This window comes from Periplaneta americana, chromosome 12 (genome assembly GCF_040183065.1).
Source record: "Periplaneta americana isolate PAMFEO1 chromosome 12, P.americana_PAMFEO1_priV1, whole genome shotgun sequence".
In the NCBI taxonomy this organism is placed as follows: domain Eukaryota; kingdom Metazoa; phylum Arthropoda; class Insecta; order Blattodea; family Blattidae; genus Periplaneta; species Periplaneta americana.
In genome coordinates this window covers 152,081,488-152,106,228 of record NC_091128.1, presented here as the reverse complement: position 1 = coordinate 152,106,228, position 24,741 = coordinate 152,081,488, and the positions used below count along the sequence as shown (strand labels likewise).

The 24,741-nt window shown below is 35.1% G+C and overlaps 1 protein-coding gene and 1 non-coding gene across 6 annotated transcripts in view; one reads left to right on the top strand and one right to left on the bottom strand.

Moving 5' to 3' along the window:
- The window catches only part of mop (tyrosine-protein phosphatase non-receptor type protein myopic), a 69,005-nt gene that overhangs the window by 8,613 nt on the left and 35,651 nt on the right, over positions 1-24,741 (bottom strand). Inside the window, exons 13-17 of one of the 5 annotated variants that reach the window (XM_069842306.1) lie at positions 22,291-22,563; positions 20,054-20,238; positions 17,640-17,944; positions 12,193-12,334; positions 10,257-10,381 (exon numbers count right to left, since the gene is read on the bottom strand). In XM_069842306.1, the coding sequence (XP_069698407.1) occupies positions 10,257-10,381; positions 12,193-12,334; positions 17,640-17,944; positions 20,054-20,238; positions 22,291-22,563 (1,030 nt within the window). Of the gene's footprint in view, positions 1-10,256; positions 10,382-12,187; positions 12,335-17,639; positions 17,945-20,053; positions 20,239-22,290; positions 22,564-24,741 lie in introns of all 5 variants that reach the window. The other 4 variants (XM_069842309.1, XM_069842307.1, XM_069842310.1 and 1 more) reach the window with 4 other exon arrangements.
- On the top strand, positions 21,993-22,064 carry TRNAN-AUU (transfer RNA asparagine (anticodon AUU)). Its single transcript has one exon. It is a non-coding gene; the product is annotated as a tRNA-Asn (tRNA).

Below are 24,741 nucleotides of genomic sequence, written 5' to 3'. Positions count from 1 at the left end.
ACTTAAAAATGTGTGAGATATAAATATACTCCAGAAATTCTCTGCTATAAAACAATGAAACATTTTACACCACCTGAAGTAAACTCTGGAATAAAGTTATGTTGCTGACGACAACATCTTTGCTATGAGTGTACTTTGATAATGTCTGCCCCCCCCCCCCATACCTTTTGCACTGCTCATGGTTCGACATAAACATACAGCTACCGACATCCCACAACAAATGCATTTGTTCATCAAATTACTCTTATCTACCAATATCCATTACAAATTAAATTCATTCAGTGATTGAAGCTTTACAGACATTAGGTAGGTAGGTAGGTACTTACATAAGTAGGTGGGTAGGTAGGTACTTACAAAGGTAGGTAGATACTTACGTAGGTAGGTAGGTACTTACATAGCTAGGTAGGTACTTACGTAGCTAGGTAGGTACTTACATAGCTAGGTAGGTACTTACGTAGGTAAGTAGGTAGGTACTTACATAGGTAGATAGGTACTTACATAGGTAGGTGGGTAGGTAGGTAGGGACTTACAAAGGTAGGTAGGTAGGTAGGTAGGTACTTACGTAGGTAGATAGGTACTTACATAGCTAGATAGGTACTTACGTAGGTAAGTAGGTAGGTACTTACGTAGGTAAGTAGGTAGGTAGGTAGGTACTTACGTAGGTAGGTTGGTAGGTTATGTGCAAATAGCCTAATGCAGGTATGGAGTCACTCATTAGTCCATAGATAGGTATTTTAATGAATGCAAAGCTGGCTGTGTTCATTACTGTTTGTTACAACTATAGCTTTGACCATCAACATAACTTTACATGTGCAAGAGTTGTTAAGCAAATAAGTTTAAAAAGTCTCAGAGGAAGCTGGAAAGGAAGTTTCCCGGTATTCAGTGTTAGGCAAAAGCACAATTGAAGACTTGAAATAAAAAAGGCTCCAAGTGCCATAATAAGGAATTTTGAAACTGTGAAGTTCTACCTGATGGATCCACCACAGAGAAATATTGGAGAGCAAGAACACTAATGGCTTCGTTGCCAAAGCCCAGCATTAGATAACAACAACAACAACAACAACAACAACAACAACAACAGGAATTTTGAAATTGTGTGCAAAATGGAATCTATATGCCAAGCTCTATAATGTATAAAAGGCTCGAACTGCCACGAATGAAAATGTAGTACCAAATGCAATCGACAGATAGCATGCGGTTTAACTGCCACTGCTGTTAACATATGAAAGGCTCTATGTTCCGCGCCCTTCCTCCTCATAGTTAGATTAAATGGTGGCTGCGGCAGATATTTTAAGAGTTTGTGTGGAAAGAAACGACGAATTAAAGGAGAAGGTACTGCGGCTGCAATGAAAAAAAAAAAAAAAGCTGAAAAATGGAGGAAATGAATACATAAGTTCAAATAATAAACATGTTCCTGCAAAAGCTCGTCCAGCACAGGAGGTAAGTCTCATTACTGATCGCTAACCTACATCATACCTGGACAGACTGTTTATTCTTGTTCTTTTTGCATGAAAGCAACAATAAGGTCTAACTAAATTATGTTGATTTTGACAACAGAAAAAACTGGTAGACCTAGTGAGGTATAGTGCACAGGGTTCTCCATCTTGCTTTCAGAGTTGGTGTGCATGCAAGTATAAATGCGAGAACCTCAGCTATGAACACAAGGTCGGGCTGTTTGAAGGTTTTTATAACCTGGAAGATTTTGAAAAGCGAGGGAGTTACTTGTTGGGGCTGGTGCAAGTATCACATGTTAAAAGAAGACGTCATGGTACCTATAATGACCCTTCACAGAGCAGGAGACAAGCAACTGTTCATTACACTGTTCCAGATGGACAAGGTGACAGTGCAAGTTTGCAGAGGAACATTTTCTGAAATATTTTCGTTAACTCAGAAGAAAATCCAGGTATTAACCGAAAAGAAGAAGAATTTGACTGAAATGATACAGTACCTGACAAATGATGACCACAAACCGTTTTACAGAAGCATTACAGAATAAACTTTTACTGATTCTGAACTAAGGAACTTAGAGCCTTTCATTAAATTTCCACTTCCAGTATGTTTTTCATACTATTACAATATTACGTTTGTAAGTTCCTTTGGACACTAGCTCCATACTATGCTTATCTTTCAATTAAAACACATTAATACTGAAATTATGACCATTAATTACCTAGCACATTTAAAACTCATTTTTCTCAAATTCATGATTATGACACTTAGAGCCTTTTTTATTTCAAGTCTTCAATTTAAGAACTTGTTAAGATGTGACAAACAGGATAAATGCTAAAAAGAATTGTTGAGATTATATATTATGGTACAATAAAACAGAACGACATTGTAGTACTAGAACCATTCTTTTGTTTGAGAATGGTTATATGGTTATTTCCAGCAGGAAATTCCAACACTTCCTCATATTGTTGAAATTTCAATGAATGAAATAAGTTGCGTGTTCAATGGTAAGATAATAAGTAGAGGCTCGTGAAATTTCCTGATCTGAATCAATACAAATTCTATCTGTGACCAACATTGGAGAAGAAAGTTTATGAAGACAATCTGCATGTAATAGAACATTTAAGACATTATTCGATAAAAACATAAAATTGTTTAGTCACACGTTAAAAAGTGTTAAAATTTTAAAAAAGGTATATAAAAATTAAAAAAAAAAGGTATATACCTTGGAGAGACGGCCCGTTTTGACGTGATGTTACGTCTTCATCAGTGTCTCCTGAACTACTGGTGATCTTGAATTCTGCGATGTGCATTTGTCGGTTGTAGGGGTGGGTGTGTGTTGCTCTTATGGTGGGGGCTGGTTGTTTGTGTATTATGACGTATCATGACGTCGAATAATGTGTGGGTACTGAACTGTAATTGTGTATTAAGTATATGTTGTGGGTATGTTATTGTATGTTTATATATTTCGTATTGTTCTAAGATGTTTAACTGTGAACTTTTTGGTGTGATGTGTAAGATTTCCATATCTGTTTCTATATTATTGTAGTCATGATTATTGTTGATAATGTGTTCTGTGTAATTTGATGTGATGTAGGGTTTGGTTATAGCTTTAATATGTTCATTATATCTTGTATGAAAGGATCTTCCTGTCAGTCCTACGTAAAAATTTGGACAACTATTGCATTTTAGTTTGTAAACTCCAGTTGAATTATATTTATTTAAATGTTTAATGTGATTATTTAGATATTTCTGTGTTGTTTTTAGTTTTCTGAATGAAGTTGCAAGTCGATGTCATGATACGTCATAACACACAACCAGCCCCCACCATAATTATTCGATGTTATGATACGTCATAACCAGGGAAAGGATTTATATGTAAATACATATTTACTTATAAAGCTAATATAATTTATATTTTGCATTATCTTTATGTTTCACAATGTGTAGGGTTGAAAAATCCTACTTTTATTTTCCATATTTTTCCATATTTTAGAGTTTAGTACATATTTTCGTTAATTTCCATATATTTTCCATATTTCATATAAAACAGTCCATATTATATTAGGTTTAACAATAAAACAAAACAAAATTCCATTAACTTTTAAAAATACATTTCAACAATAGAGATTTAAACACATGTTCAGTAATCCCTTTAACATCAGAGTTATTTGAAAATTAGCAGTCCTATCAACAATGGGAAAGTAAGTTACAAAACTGTATTAATTTAATTTAAAATTTTTAACAGACTTCAGTTGTGCAGCTCAACAGTTAAATGCCAGTCAGAGTACACATAGGTTCAGTTTTGTAAATCATACTATAAAGACGGTAAATATGCCAAAAGTACGTCATTCAGTCAATTTAAAATCAAAACTAACAAGTTACATTTCAGAATTTAAAGAAGATGGTTTATCAACTGACAATAAAATATTATTTTGTAATTTGTGTCAGTGTGCAGTATCATCTACACAAAAGTTCCTGGTGCAACAACACATTACAACTAGTAAACATCAGGCCAACAAACAACTAAATTCCAAGCAGAGACAATTGTTTTTAACACAACCAACAACATCGAATGTAAGATCTGAGTTTAACATCGACCTGTGCCGTTCTCTCATCTCTGCTGATATTCCTCTCTACAAACTAAAGAATAAGGTCTTCAGGGAATTCCTTGAAAAATATACTCAACATACAATCCCGGATGAGTCAACACTTAGGAAGACGTATGCTCCATCCATCTACGATGAGACAATACAGAAGATAAGAGATGAAATTAAAGATAGTTCAATTTGGGTTTCCATTGATGAGACTCCCGACAAAGAAGGTAGACTTGTTGGTAATGTAGTTATCGGTTTGTTAAGTGAACAATATTCTGAACGAATTCTTTTACATTGTGATGTTCTAGAAAAGTGCAATAACAAAACTATAGTTAAACTGTTCAACGAAGCTATGGGTATCCTGTGGCCAAAGGGTATTATGTACGATAATGTGTTATTCTTTATTAGCGATGCTGCCCCTTATATGGTCAAAGCTGGACAAGCATTATCTGTTGTATATCCTAAATTGACTCATTTTACTTGTGTGGCGCATGCATTTCATCGTGTGGCAGAAGTGGTCAGAGACAATTTCCCTAAAGTAGATTTGTTGATTTCATCAGTGAAAAAAGTATTTCTCAAAGCTCCCAGTAGAGTTAACGTGTTGAAAGAAATGTACCCTGAAATTCCATTGCCACCAAAGCCAATTTTAACTAGATGGGGTACATGGCTAGAAGCAGTTGAATATTATGCCGAACATATAGACTCTATTAACAATGTTCTCCTTGCATTGGACTCTGAAGATGCAGTCTCAATTGATACTGCGAAAACAGTTACCTGTGACATAAGTGTGAAGAATGACTTAGCTCACATTCAGCATACATTTTCATGCATCATAAAAACGCTCAAAAGTCTCCAAAATAGGCACCTTTCACTATCTGAAAGTTTTGAAATTATAAATAGTACTGTGGAACAACTGAATCGTGGTAGAGGTAAAGTTGCAGATGCAGTAAGAGCTAAGGTGGACACTGTACTTTCAAAAAACCCTGGATATGAAGAACTACAAAAGGTTGTTGCTGTGATGAGTGGTGAATCAACAGTGAAGATTAACTTGGACTTATCCCCAGCAGACATTGTGAAATTGAATTATGTACCAGTTACTTCTTGTGACGTCGAACGCTCTTTTAGTCAGTATAAATCTATCCTCAGAGACAATAGAAGAAGATTCACTTTTCAGCACTTGAAAGAAATGTTTGTAACCTATTGTTATGGTAACAGACAATAAAAATTGTGTTTTGTTGAAACTACATTGGAAGATAAGGTACGTCCATTATATTTTTTGTTTAGTTTGATTAAAATGTACCAATATTTAACGTACATAGTCATTTTTTTATAATTTTAAGTCCATATTTAATTCCATATTTTGGTAAAAATCCATATTTAATTCCATATTTTGGTAAAAATAACTACATATATATTTACATATTTCATATATTTTTAGTCCATATAAATCCGTTCCCTGGTCATAACACACAAACAACCAGCCGCCACCATAATTATTCGATGTCATGATACGTCATAACACACAAACAACCAGCCCCCACCATAATTATTCGATGTTATGATACGTCATAACACACAAACAACCAGCCCCCACCATAATTATTCGATGTTATGATACGTCATAACACACAAACAACCAGCCCCCACCATAATTAGTCGATGTCATGATACGTCATAACACACAAACAACCAGCCCCCACCATAATTATTCGATGTTATGATACGTCATAACACACAAACAACCAGCCCCCACCATAATTAGTCGATGTCATGATACGTCATAACACACAAACAACCAGCCCCCACCATAATTATTCGATGTTATGATACGTCATAACACACAAACAACCAGCCCCCACCATAATTATTCGATGTTATGATACGTCATAACACACAAACAACCAGCCGCCACCATAATTATTCGATGTTATGATACGTCATAACACACAAACAACCAGCCGCCACCATAATTATTCGATGTCATGATACGTCATAACACACAAACAACCAGCCGCCACCATAATTATTCGATGTCATGATACGTCATAACACACAAACAACCAGCCCCCACCATAAGAGCAACACATCCCCACCCCTACAACCGACAAATTCACATCACAGAATTCAAGATCACCAGTAGTTCAGGAGACACTGATGAAGACGTAACATCACGTCGAAACGGGCCGTCTGTCCAAGGTATATACTTTTTTAAAAAATTTAACACTTTTTAACGTGTGACCGAACAATTTTATGTTTTTAACAAAGTGTTAACGTGAACTACAATAAATGACATTATTCGAGTTACAGAATAGCTAAGATTAAACCAGCTGAGCTTTATAGAATGTTTTAAAAATTTATTTACCAAATAAAAATACTTAGGACTTGAGATTTGAGATGACACACTATGCAATGAAGCCCACAACGTTTGTGGGGATCATTAGCTGGGCCAGGCAATCACTTGTAATAGCTTATCAAACCATTCTGACGCCAATGAAGCAATGAAAGATGAAACTGTTTATTGATATAAAGTCAGCGTAAGAACTCAACCATTAGTTCGTTATACATAAAGGAAATAACGTCTTATTTATACATGTGTGCTGTAAAAGTTGGACTATCTGTCTTGCCCAGATGGCAATTCTGGTATTTAGCATGTGCAGAATATGATGCAAACTCAGGTAAGTCGATTGCAGTCCTACAAGAAATCTCAATACCAAAGTATTTTCCATCTTTCAGGAGAAAGTTCCAGCTATGTCTGGACTGTGAAGGAGGGCATTTTAAAATTTTCATGTAAGGTTAGATTTGTGTTTGTATGAATTTTGTATTGTGCACATACCACAACCCAATGATTATATTTTGTAGAACCCACAAGCTTTTTATCTGCCATATATACTCATAGCAACCAAACATCATCAGCTGGTTATAAATGGGGAACGCTGTACTTAATACATAAGGTAAGTAAATCAGTAAGAAGGAAAAAAAAAAAAACAGACAATATATAAATATAGTATATGAGCCGTTCAGAGCAAAAGTAGTGTAAGTCAAAATTGGGTACTGAGGTTTAAAGTAAAAATTCTGTAAAATAGTAAGTAGCAATTAATATGTCCGTCTTGCTATCCACTGACTACTAATAGTTTAAATAAACTGAATATTAATTGCTACTTTGCGCTGTATTTTACAGAATATTTACCTTAACCCTCATTACCCATTTCAGACACACCACTTCTGCTCTGAATGGCTCATATAAAGAATGACTTTTTTCATAAAAATTTATTTCAATCAAAATCTTAGCTCCAGGTACGTAGAATTTTTTATCTACTGTATAATGTCATTCAATGTTTGCATTACCTATTGAAAGTAATTGCACCATATAGGAAAATATATTAGAGAACTTTTCATTACCCCACTAAAATTAACTTCCTTTAAAGATTTAATAAACGAATGACATGACCACAATTTTTTTACATTCACCCAATTATAGTCTCAGACATTTTCATGGCACAACAAATTAGTTTTCCAGACCATATCTCATCATGTTTGGAGTTAAAAGACCCAGAACTTTGTATACTATTGCAATGAAAAGTTCTATAAAATCAACAAAATTGCAGATAACGTTTCAATTTGAAATATATGAACTTCTCTTGTTAGTTTCGAAACTAATTTTTTTTAACATTTATCAATTACTAATGAAAAAATTTATGAACTTAAAGATTAACAGACACACGTTCACTATTTACAACATGCTGAATTTCATTAAGCAACACAAGTACATTGCTCTACAAAAGTGAAAAAATTAAGTGCAAAAGCTGGAGAATACATATCAAGAGTGTAAGTAAAAGCTTAGATCTGTTTGTCATGAGGTGCAAATTAATGTTTTCTAACATGCAAGAGTATGTTGCTAAAGCTTATAAGAATAATACAATATTTTCCAGTTTTTTAATAGGATACACGTATTTGTAATATTTCTTTTCTTTGTGATCTAATATTTGAAAACTGAAATATTTTAAAATGAAATAAAAATAGTCGTTTTATTATGCAGTTGAAGGGTGATTCTGAAATTAAATTTTCTTACACATGTCCGACTATGAAAATGAAACAAAAATACAAGAACTAATAAATTTAAGGGAAGACTCCACTGAAAATCATGAAAATGTTTCCAAATTTTTTTAGTTATTTCACTTATTCAGAATTTATATTTTCATACCCCAAATGGATTCAGCTCAATTCTGATTACAAATTCTCGTATGTTTACACTTTTTTAAATTAAGGCTGGAAGGGGGCGTGGAATTTAAAGAGCTGTCAAAATTGTTTTTCATCGAAGAATTCTTTTTTAAAATTTCTGATTACAAATCTAGTAACTTTTTGTTGGCTCCCTGAAGTTACTATATGAATGTAGCAGAGGAGAATATTAATTTACATAAATATTCATTTTATTTTCAAATCTATTTTTCTGTGATCATTTTTGTTGATTCAACACCAACTTTCTTATGTCAAATATTAATCAATCTGGATGAAATTTTTACTGCAAGTATTTATGAGGTAGGTGCATGTTTCTATGCATTTATTTTGTGAGAAATGCTGCTAGTTTATTTTATTAATATTTTTCTTAAGAAAAAATATTAATAAAATAAACTAGCAGCATTAAGTATTTATGAGGTAGCTGCATGTTTCTATGCATTTATTTTGTGAGAAATGCTGCTAATAATAATAAAATAATCTAGCAGCATTAAGAAAAATATTAATAAAATAAACTAGCAGCATTTCTCACAAAATAAATGCATAGAAACATGCAGCTACCTCATAAATACTTGCAGTAAAAATTTCATCCAGATTGATTAATATTTGACATAAGAAAGTTGGTGTTGAATCAACAAAAATGAACACAGAAAAATTGATTTGAAAATAAAATGAATATTTATGTAAATTAATATTCTCCTCTGCTACATTCATATAGTAACTTCAGGGAGCCAACAAAAAGTTACTAGATTTGTAATCAGAAATTAAAAAAAAAAAATTCTTCGATGAAAAACAATTTTGACAGCTCTTTAAATTCCACGCCCCCTTCCAGCCTTAATTTAAAAAGTGTAAACATACGAGTATTTGTAATCAGAATTGAGCTGAATCCATTTGGGGTATGAAAATATAAATTCTGAATAAGTGAAATAGCTAAAAAAAATTTGGAAACATTTTCATGATTTTCAGTGGAGTCTTCCCTTAAGAAAATATAAAATGACTGCAATGTTTCAGGTAAAACAATTTTTTTTTCATCTACATATTGTACCACAGCTAGTACCAGAGCCATCAATATTGCCAGTGTCCAAAAATTCCATACCCAATTTGATCCTTGTCACCCAAGAACTTAAGACACAAATAAATACAGTAATAAAACTAAACGTACATTAAATCTTCTCAGAAACAATTAAACGCATGTGAAATACCTTACTATGTTTCGGAATTTCCATTGATTTATTTAATTAACTATTTCTGCAGACAAATGCACTAGATATAGTCCTTATATACAGGCAGGAAATAACGGCAGAAATTATTAAAAATAATTATCACAGCATCAGAAACATACCGCTAGTATGTCCATGTTTGATAAGAAGTGTCTATAGCCAGTATGGAATATATTACTCTGCGAGAGTAATTTACTGTACAGAATTCAAGTTACATGGTCCAATAAATAATCCTCAGAACAGATAGTATTATCATACAAAAATACAACTACTGTATATATAATTTCGAAAAATATGTTTGAAAATATTTTATGTCGGCACCGCTTAATTTTCTAGAAGTACTGGCAGCAATGACTATGAAGATCTTTACTTTTAAACTATAAGTGGATTGGAAGCACTTTAAATTAAATCCTTAATCTAAATGAAAAACAATTCAACAAATGGCAATGATAACCATCCTAAAAAATCAAACATCAGACAATACAAAACACCTCGGGAAACAAACAATACACCATTTCTCATTGCAAAAGGGAATTATCAACTACACATCAACCATTATTGTCTTGCCTATCACTTCCATTGCATTGGAATTTTTACCAAGTTCAGACTGCCCTCTCTGCAACCAACAAGTTGTAATCATTTGCGTAAGTACTCAGCTATGATGAGTATCAGCTGTATGAATTACACTGATAATTTTTTTATAATTAATTTCGTTGTTATATAATCAGCCACAGTGGGTCTGAGGTAGTGTACATACTGCCTATCCAAGTGGTCCGCGGTTCAATTCCTGGCATAAGCAATGGAAGAAATTTATCTTCAATCTCCGGGACTGGATGGTTGTCCATTGCCTTGTGACTGTCCTGTGATGTCTCTGCGGTGATCCTGCATTGTACCAATCCCACATTCAGAGAAGCCCACAATGTATAGATATCTAGTGTAGATCCAGAGAGAATATACTTCCCCCCCTACATTGCAGTGGTCTGCAAGTTGGTATTACACGGAAGGTGAAACAGATAAAGAAAAAAAGTATTTACTATGTAAGCCTACAGTATTTTGCTGTGTTTCTGCAAAGACACTTTCGAGCTTGTTATAATGAACTGAAGGCTAGAAGGAAACATTAATAGCTATCTGTAATTAAATAATTAATTATTTTTATAATAAGAAATCCACAAAATGCACATAAGACACACATGATGGTTTTTCTTGCTGGTAATAAATTAATTATCTTACACACTGAGGAAGTGTATGGTTCGAATAAGCCATTGTTTCTTTGTTTATATCTCTTGCATAAATAGTACATGTACACAAAAATTATGCAAAACATTGAGATTTATTTCTTAAATTACAACATCTTCAATAACTTGCAAAATATATTCAATTTAGATTTATACTTATATTCATCCAGTTTTATATTCCCTGTGCAGATTTTCATGTTCCCTATTGTCTAGATTTTACAATGAACGACAATGTGAATGTTGCACAACTCAACTTCTTTTGCTCAAGGGAATTAGAAATCTAGCCACTATAAAACGAAGTTCTATATTCCATCAACGAAAAATCAGTTATTACTTCACACAATAAGGTACTGTCTCCTTTCTTTTAAGTGCTGTACTTTGTATGCATTTTAATAATATTTTCTTACAGAAACATGAACTTTTAGGTTTTTAGGTTCAAGGTTCTGTTATCCGAACAATAGCTGATCTCAATTCGTTCGGATAATCGATGTTTTACTGTACTTAAAACCTTAATGCAAAGAAGAATGGAAGATACAAACACCTCTGGATAATATGTTCAAATGTAACTGTGGCTATCTAACCATACTACTGAAGTGGTGTGATTCTAGTACATATTAGTTCCAAAGTTGGCCAATATGCTTCTAAGCTGTGTTAAGTAGTACATTAAAAGCTTTGTTTGTTTTTCACGTCTCTATTGCTCCCCCTATCGTGAATTTTGAAAGTATTAATAACCAATCACATATCATCCTAATCTATGTTGCTAGTACACTATGTAATCCAACACACATGAATATGTGTACTGTTTTCAAACCAAACTATGTATGGAAGGTCTGACAATAACTGTGGTACATTATTGCAGTTTCTAACAAGTCATAAAGGCATGTATGCAAGCTGCAACTTTCAGTTTAGTAATATACTTTCTTAAATCTGTATTCTTCTGTATTCAACTGACCTCAAAATTTCAAATTTAATATCGAGTATTATTGTTTAAAGTTAAAAAAATGAATAAAATTTCCATGTGTCAAAAGTAGAAAAGATTAGAAATGTGTTGTACAGTATTGTTACAGTGAAGTCTTGCTCTTACATCACTACCTGAATAAGCTAATAACAAATAATGTATATGACTAATTGTTTCTTAGTAGTTGTGATGCATTGTACAGATATTTTCAATTTCTCTTTGGGTTTCCCCTGCAACTAGAAGTATAAAAGTGCATCTTACATATAACATGTAATTATGTCAAACATAATTATAAGAGAGAGAAAAAAAATATCAGAATTACACTTTTGGATTTTCCACCATGTTCTGAAACAGAAAAGTCCAGTTCCAGAACACGGTGGAAAACCCAAAAGTCTAATTCTGATCACATTTATCGTGAAAGCCTAAAAACGCATTAAAAAAAACATGTTCACTGGAAAATACAATAAAGAATTCAAGCAATAGTGTGAAAGCTACCTAACCCCATTTTCTCGATTCCCGACTGGAGTTGACTAAGGTCTGTAGGTGGACCAAGCAGGAAATCTTCTGAAGGGTGTCGTGTATGTGACTTTCCCCCGCGGCTCCGTTTGTCGTCAAATGTAGAACGGCTTGTCAGGATACCCCCTGGGAGGGAGAGCATCATGTGAAGCAAGTCAGAAAAGATATTCATTGGTAAACGTACTGTCAGAGTAGAGAAACATTTCTTAATTGAAAATTAATTACACACAGTTAAATAACAACAAAAAATCATCATTTCAATACCAGTGGCGGCTCCTGCGTATTTCTTAAGAGGAGGAAAGAAGTTAACAGCACGAAATGATACCTTCTTGAATGAAACATGCTACAAATTAGCCTACATGCATACATTTAAGACCAGATAGTGTTGGGGTTGGCCTTCTCTTCTGCATAGCAATAATCTGTTCTTGTAAACTGAGTTTCCTAAATTTTACAAAATATAATATGTTTTCACTTCCATTCATTATTCAATAATTGCGCAAATTAACAATTACAAGGAAATTCACCTCGTAGCACTTTTCGAGCACATTACAGCATCACACGTGTTGGAAGAGACTAGCTACTAACACGTAATCGGAACTGCGGAAATGGGAATGGGAAATAATCTGAGGAAAGTGAGAACACTGCACCCACCCACGTAGTCAGTGTTGCCATATGTACATTTTACGAATTCAGTATCACATGCTCTTGAAGAATGGCAGGTCTTGTGGCTGTTGCCCTGTCTAGTAGACAATGAATGGAAGTGAATTTCAGGGTCCAAAAGACCTGCGATACTAACGTAGAACTAACTACTTCCTCTTTGTTTTATATAAACCAAACTTTAACTTTCAAATATCCTTGAAAGTTTCAAGCCATAAATAGTAGCCTATATAAAGTGCAATGAATAATATTTTTTATTTATAATTTTAAAAGAAAGTTTATATGGTATCTTTCATAGCTTTGCGTTAAAACTGTTTTTATTGTGCCTCCTCCTAGATGTGTTATAGTCTGGTTGAATGCAAGATCGTTAGATGGCAGCTGTAGCAAGCTTGCTGCACGACCAGTCGGTTTCTATTTCCCGCCCATGTGCTGATTCAGAGGAGGATCTCCTCCCTATCCGTTCATTTACTTGCTTTAAAACTCTGCTTCTTTCTCTGGCCGCTAGTGCGCTGTTGTCAATGTGTGTTAACTGCAGTAAAGGAGGAATGGATTGACTTTCCTCCACACAAACAATCTCGCATCTTTCTCACAGTTTTCTAGCAGCACATGAGCGCGCGTCATTTAAAAATCGACCAACCAAGATTTTCTTATAGCTGAGAACTTAAAAATTATCGAATCTTCCTCGAATTTCAAGGCACATATTTTATTTGGTATTTACTTTCAAAAGAAAAAAATGTGAGGAGGACGTTCCTCCCTTCCCTCACCCGAGGAACCGCCACTGTTCAATACTGTATATCACCATCACTACCACAACCACTGCCATCATATATCTTCAAGGTTTATGTTCTTTGGCCTATTTCTTCTTGATTCTTTCTAAGAATTAATAAACATCTACATACATAGCAGTATTCATCGTGTGGTCAAGATGGCGCAAACTCACAAAGGGACATATTCTATGTTACATTTGAGAGAAATAATCCTCTTCTCTGTTGGGAATAAACTTGTGTCTAGGGGACTTACAACTAAAAATGTTACAGCATGAGTTGAAGTGGAGGACAATATTAAATACAGCAAATTCTCGATTACCCGGGCTAATCACAGGACAAATATGCACAGATAACTGGAAGTACGGATAATACGATTTTTGATTTTTAATGCAGAATAATAGTTATTTATGGCACTTGTGAGGTAAGTGCATCTTTATTGTGCGAGTGGAAAGATTTACACGAGTGCAATAAAGATCACGCTCACAAGTACCATACATAATTTTATCCATGACCATAACGAAAAATTATGTTTTATAAAAGAAAATATGTTAAAAATAAGTCCTCATATAATCACATATCATGGCATGGATTTTAGAATCGATACGAGTACTAGGTAGGTTATGATGTAGGAGGCCATGATTAGTGAAGAATGGTATCTAAGCCATTGGATAAATAACAAATTATAATTAATTATATAATTTTAATATATATTTTTTCATTTTAAACGTGTATTTTCGCCTTTTTGAAGTTTCAGGGATTATTTAGAAGTGTTCACGGGAATAATGTGATTAAAATAATATCTCATTTTACTTCTGTAAACTCAAGAGGAATATTAAAACGTTATTTATTATTGTGTCTGTTTAGCTCAATTGGCTAATGCGTGTTGTTTTAAAATCCTATAAACACAACTTCGCAGGTTCAAGTCTCCTTGCATCCCAAAAGCTAAATTATTACAAGATTAAAAAAAATACATATTAGATATGGATGCAATGCACAAATTACGACATAGTAGACAGAGAAAAGAGAAGGAGATTGAGTGTATGTATATTTAAGAAATGGTAATAAAGTAGTAGAGGTAGTGACATCTAGTAACTAATATATTAACTTCTTGAGTAATAGTTGAATGAAAAAGTATACGTGTGTACCTGGGAACTAGGAAAATACTAATGAACTGTGAGATAAAGTTCAAACTATGAGGTAAAGTCTTTATCTCACTAGTGGAATAAAGTAATGTTGAATAAAAGCCTACTTTACAAATGCAAAAGTATTTAGTAAAGGCATGTTTTTCGTTATGGTCATGGATAAACCGTTTTATACACTAGAAATTAGGCCCTATTGCGTTTGAAAATTTAATATGTCAAACATTTAACACATTCAATTATCAGTTTTAACTGTGAGCTTTGGAGTGTGTTGATACTCTTCTAGATTATGTGAAACAATAAGATTTTAATTACACTGATATTGTTACACTTTAAACTTCCATGATCTAATATGGTCCATGGTCCTTCAAACTTTAAATGCTCGCCCCTGAAAAACTGCAAAAAAAAAATGACATCACATATTGCCTTGGGGCCGCAGAAATGTTAGAATTTTACGCTGTCAATATATTGTGAGACTTTTCCCAACTCCATCTCTCCACTGAGATCATCACTGCTAGTTAACACCATGAGAAACCTGCTTCTTATTAGAATTGTTGGGCCGCCTTTGATCAGCTTCAACCCTGACAAGTATATTAAATCTTTGTTGCTAAAAGGTCATCATTTGCAACAGACGTCACAAGAAAAGAGCATAATAGGAAAGGAGAAAATACTGAAGAAATGGTTATGTTGTGGAACATCATCTAATACTTTGGGTACTCTTATGTATTGAATTGGTGCATAAGTTCATAGCATTTTTGTTTCACGTGTTGGTACTTCGGTTGCTATGGGTTTATTTATCGATCGTCATTTTTTATTTGAAGTTCATTTGTTGTGCTTGAGTTTACATACTGAAGTTTTCATTTTTGCAGATAGTGAGTGAAGCTGTGGACGCTAGAAAGTGAAGTGTTAAGTGGAGAAAGTGGAACATTTCCGACATATTCTTCTTTTTGAGTTCAATAGAGGGGCGAAAGCAGTCAGAAACATTTGCGCCGTGTATCGGGACAATGCTATCTGAGAGAGCACGACAAGAAAAAGGATTTCTCGTTTTAAGGAAGATTGTTTTGATATTAGTGACACTCCATGTTCAGAAAGACCTTCAGGGTTTGATAAAGACTGTTTAAATGAAACCACAATGATCCACGTCAGTGTACTCGAGAACTGACAAATGTGATGAACTGTGACCATTCCACCATCGTGCGACATTTATTGCCATCAACTGAGATGTCTTGCACACACAATTCATGAAAACCGACAAACAAGACTGCGTGAAGTGATGCTACTCCACAATAACGCCTGTCCGCACTCTGCTAATCTGACACAAAACACTATCCAGGAGTTGAGTTGGGAAGTCATTCCACACCCAACCTATTCACCTGATCTCGCGCCCTCAGATTTTCACCTTTTCTGCTCTCAAACAACCTTCAAGGAACTTCCTTTCTGAATGAAAATATGCTCCGAACATGGCTTGACAACTTCTTTAACTCAAAGCCACGCGATTACTAGAGATGTGGAATCGAAAAACTACTACAGCATTGGCAGATTGTTGTAAATAGTGAAGAAGAATATATTGTTGATGATTAACTTCTCTCTTATGTGTATCTGATATGTTTAATAAACTTACGTAAAACCACTGCAAACTTATGCACCAACCTAATTCTCATTTCAGTTTGGTTGATAGACCTTCCCTTCTACTCGCATTCTCAACCATCAGTGAAGGGGAAGATGCTACTATCGATCTTACTAACGTTCGATTAATTTATTTTCAACATAGTGAAAAATTATATTATTGAAAATGTTTACTAATAATCTATATTTCGAAAGTCTGTACTAAGGGTTTATATTTCATTTTATTGCTGTTTATATCAATTGGCACATTAAAAAGCTACTGAGAGCAGAAAATAAATGTTTTCTCCACCGCTAGTTGCTACTCTACAACACACATACAATAGGACAATCTGCACTGTATCGCTCCCCCCTGACTTCATAATACAAACTAACATTCCTTAAAATTATTAGTTGAAAATATTGTAAAAACGACAGTAAAATATACTCAACCATGTAATTGTCAAAGATCTGTGTCACTGTATTTTATATTCACTTATGTAACTTTATTTAATATTTTATTTTCTTGTATGTACAACTTGGGGGGTGCAGGTATAAGAGGTAACAGCTACCGCCCTGTCACTGACGGACTCAGGGCAAGTAGAAGGGGAAAGAAATGCTTTCACATCCTCTCAACTTGTATGAAATGTCGTTTAGTGGTTCAGTAAATACCTTTGTTACAAACCAATTTATTATTTTGTTAACCCAAACTGAGTCAGTTTATACTAACATGGATTTAATTTGTACTTCTTTTTTTTTTTTTTACTTGGTTATTTAACGACGCTGTATCAACTACGAGGTTATTTAACGTCGAAATTGGTGATAGCGAGATGAGGCCAAGGATTCGTCATAGATTACCTGACATTTGCCTTATGGTTGGGCAAAACCTCGGAAAAAACCCAACCAGGTAATCAGCCCAAGCAGGAATCGAACCCGTGCCCGAACGTAACTTCGGATCGGCAGGCAAGCGCCTTAGCCGACTGAGCTTCGCCGGTGGCTTTGTACTTCTTCTGAAAGGTGCATGAAGATGTGAAAATAAATATGAGTTAATTATGTTTTTAGTAGGATTTATTTTTTCTAAACTGTGTTTAGGCGTTGAATTCCTGGTTCACTGGCAGTAATCATCTCCCTGTTCAACCAAAATTTTTACACAGAGTTCCACCACCTTCTCCTCCAGAGAAAAAACACTGGGTAAAAGTACACTAAGTATTTTAAGTGGAAAATATACAAGAACACATTACTATATGATACTAATTACATACTCACATTTCATAAGTAAATCCTGTGCATAGTACAAGACAGCCTGGTAAGCAAATTTAAGATGTTCTCTGTCTCTGAGAGATCCTTTCCTATGCGTACTCATGACAGCTGTAGTAGTCACTAAATCTAAGAGGCCACGTCCTGCTTGAATCTCACATACAGCAGCTGTTACGAGGCAAAATAGGCCAGTGCGTCCCACACCTGACAAGCAGTGAACTACTACAGGATGACAAGCACCTCTTTGCTGTGAGTAGAAGTTCAGTGTTTCCGAGACAAAACTTAAAAATGGTCCTGGAGATGCTGGAAATGAACTGGAAATTAAAAGCAAACTGTTAGAGTCAATTTCTAGCAAATTATCATTCTGTTCTAATATGTTCATAAAATAATAATGAACTGACGCACTCATACTATTTTGATAAATTTACTTCAAATATTCAGTAACAAATCTCATAGTTTATGATGGAAAATTGTAAAAAGAGGGAAAAGAGAAATCAAAAGATAGAAGGAAGTAAAGAAGAAAAAATGCGGAAATAAAGGATATATAAAAAGAGAGAAGGAAAAAGTAAATAAAAGAAAGAGAGAGAGAGACGGAAGAGAAAGATAAAAAATAAATACGATGAAAGGGATGAAGTAAGGACCTAAGAAAGGAAAGAAGAAAGAAAAATGTTAAAGAAAGAAGAATGGAGATAAGTGGAAATGAGAAAAAGCCAAGAGAGGAAGAAAGAGGAGGGGACGAGAGAGTGACAAAGTGTGAAGAGAGGAAAATAATAGACAAAAATAAAGGAAAATGGCATACCATCAATTTTTGGTACCAGTAATGCTGAAAGCATGTGTATTTATCTAAAGGTACGGTCACACGTCGCTACTTTTGCTGCGCAACTTTTGTTCTGAATCTGCAAAAGTTGCGTGTCGTGTTCACACGTAAGCCAAAGCTTACTTATCTATTATTTGCTTTTCTGTCCTATTATTCAAAACTTGACATTATTTTTACTATAAAGCATTTAAAAATGCCTACTCTAAAGCATTGTCAAAATACAAGTGTAAAATTATCGTACTAAAATACAAAATATTATATTACATACACCACTAAAGATAAAACAGACTAATCCCAAATACTCCTTAGAGTCAAGATAATTAAAAGCAGGCTTATATCATATCATCTAGATGAAAATTAGGACACTAATCTCAAATAATATTTGATACTCTCTGTGTACATACAGTAAGGCAAGAATTAATTTAGTAACAATTTATGAGACACTCCTCATTATAGACCAGCCTCATGGTCTAGTGGTCAGAGCTTCTGGCTATAGTTCATGAGGTCCCGGGTTCGATTCCCGGCTAGAGCACAGGAATTTTTCCTTAAAGGGGTTTATTCCTGTGTTCGTCCATGGTCTGGAATTTAGGTTAAGTTTAGATTTAAGACCTCTCCTGGTACTACATTGTCATAATCATCCTATCACATCATCGGGGTAATGTAACTCCGCCTTCCAGGCGCCCCAACCTCAGAAGTGGGTTACAATTAAGCCACAGCCAGGAGAGAAGACCAGAAATGTCGAAAAGACAACCTGGTGGCATTGGATAAAAAAAATATATATATATACTTAAAAGATAACCAACAATATATATTCACGTAATCAATGTTGGCAACCCTCCTGTTCGGAACTACGCTACAGAAAATTTAAAAAATGAATTATATCGTCAGCAATTATGCTCAGACTGTGTTGTGTATTTAATACCTGTTACAAATAACTTATTTTCATCACATTTAACATTAAAATATATCCAAATAATAAAAGTATCATTGGCACATTTGGGTGGTAACACTGGTTGCAACCGCAGTAAAAATTTCAACAAAACCGATATCAAAAATGCTGCGGCTGCAACCCTGAGAGCCCTGTTCACATGTCGCTACTTTTAAGCTGAGCGCAGCATGGAAAAGTAGCGGGCAACAGGTTTGGCAGCCGCTACTTTTCGGATTGCACCGTTGTTCACACGTCACAGTACAAGAGTTGTGCAGTTTTTTGTACTGCAGCACTGCAAAAGTAGTGATGTGTGACCGTACCTTAAGAAAGGGAAAAAGAAAGAAAAATGTTAAAAAAAAGAAGAATGGAGATAAGTGGATATGAGAAAAAGCCAAGAGAGGAAGAAAGAGGAGGGGATGAGAGAGTGACAAAGTGAGAAGAGAGGAAAATAATAGACAAAAATAAAGGAAAATGGCACGCCAACTATCAATTTTTGGTACCAGTAATGCTGAAAGCATGTGTATTTATCTAAATCTCCAATTGCCTTCTAAATTAAGGAATATGTGAAAACCATGAAGCAATAGATTTTAGTATACATGTTTATACAAGTTGAACTATTATTCTTTAAGAGTTTCAAATTCATATTGTTGAATTGCCTTTATGTAACATAAACATTACCTGCCAGGCCATGCTGTAAATTGAAGATGAACAATAACTCTTGTCACTCGTGCTTCAACTGCAGTCACAGAAACAATTCTCTCGACCCAATGAGAACGTACATTTGAGCTCTGAAGTGTAAGTTTCATTTTTCCCATTGCCAATTCCTGACCTTTTTCTATTGGCCAGTACACTTGGCCCTGCAACTATATAAGCAAAAATAAAATAGTTCGACAACTGAAATTTCCATTTAGAAGGTTTAACACTTCGAATAGGCCTATTTGATATTTATTTATACCAAATTAATTATACAAAGCATAAAAAATCAGAAACACCTGTGTGAGCAAAGCTCATGTTCAGTTGTAGTTCCATTATAATACAGAAATACAAAAATTAATGCACACAAATATTATATATATATACAAAACTTGAAACTGATCAGGAAGAGAAAAAGGAATTCGCTAGGTCACTGGTTGAGAAGAAACTGCCTTCTGAAGGATACACTGGAAAGAATGGTGAAGAGTTCGGGGCAGAAGAAGATATCAGATGATAGACGACATTAAGATATATGGATCATATGTGGAGACTAAGAGGAAGGCAGAAAATAGGAAAGGAGAATGCTGGGTTTACAGTGAAAGACCTGCCCTTGGGCAGAATACTATGAATGAATGTATATACAAAAAAAAAATGGGGGAAAAAAAACTTTATACATAATATAAATTTAAATATCATTGATAAGTAGAGTCGACCTGGGTAGTGCATTTGGTATAGCACTGGCCTTCTGTGCTCGAGGTTGTGGGTTCGATCCCGGCCCAGGTCAATGGCATTTAAGTGTGCTTAAATGCGACAGGCTCATGTCACTAAATTTACCAGCATGTAAAAGAACTCCTGTGGGACAAAATTCCAGCACACCAGTGACGCTGATATGAAATTAAAAACTGAAAGTATTCAAAATTCAGGATGGATTTTAATTATGGAGTTATATAATCTTGAACTTCAACTAATACCGCTAGATTGAAGTATAGTTGCTCCATGCAATTCAAATGAGAGTTCCAACGTGACTTCTTATGCAGTAGCTAGATGACAGCATAGTGAAATTGATAAAAGTTGTTGCCACCAAAGCCTATAAGGCTGAGCAATTTGTTATATATGTGATCTTGGGGTTTTACTTTGCTTTTAGTTAAGAATTGCCCAACTAAACTATATATTTTATTTTTTTATTTTATTGGGTTATTTTACGACACTGTATCAACATCTAGGTTATTTAGCGTCTGAATGAAATGAAGGTGATAATGCCGGTGAAATGAGTCCGGGGTCCAGCACTGAAAATTACCAGTTGCTCCTATTGGGTTGAGGGAAAACCCCGGAAAAAACCTCAACCAGGTAACTTGCCCCAACCGGGATTCGAACCCGGGCCACCTGGTTTCACAGCCAGATGAGCTGACCATTACTCCACAGGTGTGGACAACTATATATTAATTAATTATTTAATAATAATAATAATAATAATATAATTAACACAATTATTGAATAATTTCGAGGCAAAAATTGTTCCGGAGCCGGGTATCGAACCCGGGACCTTTGGTTTAACGTACCAACGCTCTACCACTGAGCTACTCGGGAACTCTAACCGACACCGATCCAATTTTTCCCTCTATATCCACAGACCTCAAAGTGGGCTGACAACCGTCAAGCAACCAACTTCGAGTGCACACTAACTCCGTGTGACTTACATTGTGGTTTTCTGTTAACGAACAGTGACGTGTATTATGCAAATCAAGATTTCAGGCATAACTCCCTGTAAAGTTGATTTGAATAATTTCGAGGGAAAAATTGTTCCGGAGGCGGGTATCGAACCCGGGACCTTAGTGTGCACTCGAAGTTGGTTGCTTGACGGTTGTCAGCCCACTTTGAGGTCTGTGGATATAGAGGGAAAAATTGGATCGGTGTCGGTTAGAGTTCCCGAATAGCTCAGTGGTAGAGCGTTGGTACATTAAACCAAAGGTCCCGGGTTCGATACCCGGCTCCGGAACAATTTTTCCCTCGAAATTATTCAAATCAACTTTACAGGGAGTTATGCCTGAAATCTTGATTTGCAACACAATTATTGTTTCACTTTTTTTGCCAAATATTAGAAGGAGTAAAGTTAAAGGAAGGAGGGCCCCAAAATTTACTTTTTGCAGGGTGCCAATGACCTAAACATAGAGCCTGTATACACTTTCACACTAAATCAAGTTTGTTTATATTTTTCTCATTACCTCTGAATCATTGAGAAGACACACAATCACTTCAACTTGTTGTTCCCACACCATTGTCCAAAAGTCTGTATATGTTGAAGGCAATGGAGCCTGTGTAACGATGAAAGGAGGTGTCAAAGGTGTTAAGTTCTTCATGTAAGAAGCATTAATATAATCATCTTTTGTTGAGGGGAGTTCAATTCTTGAATGATCATATGGTAAAATATCTGGAAACCGGTTCTTCATTGGATAGCAACGGGCTACAGAAATGCTGCGTTTATGAGCATCTTTTTCCTAGGGAAGAGAAAGAAATGTAATTAATACTACAGGAACTAATTCTGCACTCACAATACATTTAGTCATGTTTTACTACTTGTACATTCGTTAAGAAACTATTTAATAAATTATTTGTAACTACGAGGGTTGTTTCGAAGTTAATGTCGCCTATTTTTTTGTGCTGACCTGTAACGTCTAAGCCGGAGTTTAGTGGCATTGTAGTAAAGGTTGAACCTTCACGCTAATGTCCTGTTATTTTGGTTGTCATTCTATAGATAGTGGCAGCAAGGCAATCTACCAAAATGGCATCTGATATAGAAGTGTGTAAGCAACAGAGATGTGTTATTAAATTTCTCACTGCCGAACAAATTGCAGCTATTGACATCCAATGACACTTGTTATAGTCGCGATGCTGTTATTCCCGGCGTGACTCCTCCTCTTTGCTTACGTCCTAGGAAGTCAAGGCTCTATAAAATCTAGATAGGTAGTATTGTTCGCCATTTTTGTTCTTTCGTTGCCGCGCTACCAGACGAGGGATCTATTTGCCACACCGTTAAACATTATCATGTCATAGCTCCTATGATAATAAATCAAACGCCTGTAATTCAGCAAATAATTGAGCGGCAAATAACGTCCTCGTGTGCTTTCTGCGAACACCAACGAAAGAGCCAAAATGTCGGGCGATTATATTAAGTATTTATCCAGCCTTAGGAAATGCTTAACATCTTCATCAGCGAATCACAAGACGCACACGTTTAAATGTAGCCGACCTGCAACGTGATTGGCTGCCAGAAATTAGAGCGACAGGGCTATAAATGTGTACACAGACTACAGTGCATGCAAGTACAGCGAGGTCGTAGGTAATGTGTGTTTCAACAGTGGTGAAAATCACAGTCCTTGGAATAGACAGAGTGCGATTTTTTTGGATGTCCTGGAGCCTGGAGAAACTGTCAATTCTGAACACTATAAGATGTTGCCTAAGTTGAAAGCCTGAATTTCCAGAGTCAGGCCAGAGAAGAAAACCTTTTGCTTGCAACAAGATTAGCTCAGACCGTCAGACCCCATACCAATTTCACGACCACCAAGCACATTGCAAAATTTGCCTGGACTGTCCTACCACATCCACCATATAGTCCAGATTTAGAGCCTTTAGACTTTCAACATTTTGAGCCTATGAAAGATTGACTATGTGTCAACATTTTCCAGACAAGAATGCTGTCATCGCAGTTGTAACAAAGGGGCTTGCCTATGCTGGTTCAGATTTTTACGAGCACGGCATGCAGACTCTTGTTTATCGCTGCAACAAATGGTAGTAACTATTTATAAAAATAACTGTATGTACCTGAAATCTTGGTTTATTTAACTGTGTTATTATGCTCTCTATATCTGTTGTAGTTTCCATGAAAATAAATAGGAGGCATTACTTTCGGAATGACCCTTGTATATAGCAAAATTTTTAGACTGAAACAAATGTAATTTCATTCTGTGGTAAATTTTGTTCACTATAGTTCTCTTCATTTATTGCCTATTTCACTTTTCACAAATATTGCACTCACAATACAAAATATAATTCGAATCGTGTAATTACACCAGCTCTGCCTTAATTACTGGCTTTTAAGGAACCCGGAGGTTCATTGCCGCCCTCACTTAAGACCGCCATTGGTCCCTATCCTCAGCAAGATTAATCCATTCTCTATCATCATATCCCACCTCCCTCAAATCCATTTTAATATTATCCTCCCATCTACGTCTCGGCCTCCCTAAAGGTCTTTTTCCCTCCGGCCTCCCAACTAACACTCTATATGCATTTCTGGATTCGCCCATACTTGCTACATGCCCTGCCCATCTCAAACGTCTGGATTTAATGCTCCTAATTATGTCAGGTGAAGAATACAATGCATGCAGTTCTGTGTTGTGTAACTTTATCCCTCTTAGCCCCAAATATTTTCCTAAGCACCTTATTCTCAAACACCCTTAACCTATGTTCCTTTCCTGTATAAGGATAACCTGTAATATAACTGTTTTATAAATTCTAACTTTCAGATTTTTTGACAGCAGACTGGATGATAAAAGTTTCTCAACCGAATAATAATAGGCATTTCCCATATTTATTCTGTGTTTAATTTCCTCCCCAGTATCATTTATATTTGTTACTGTTGCTCCAAGATATTTGAACTTCTCCAACTCTTCAAAAGA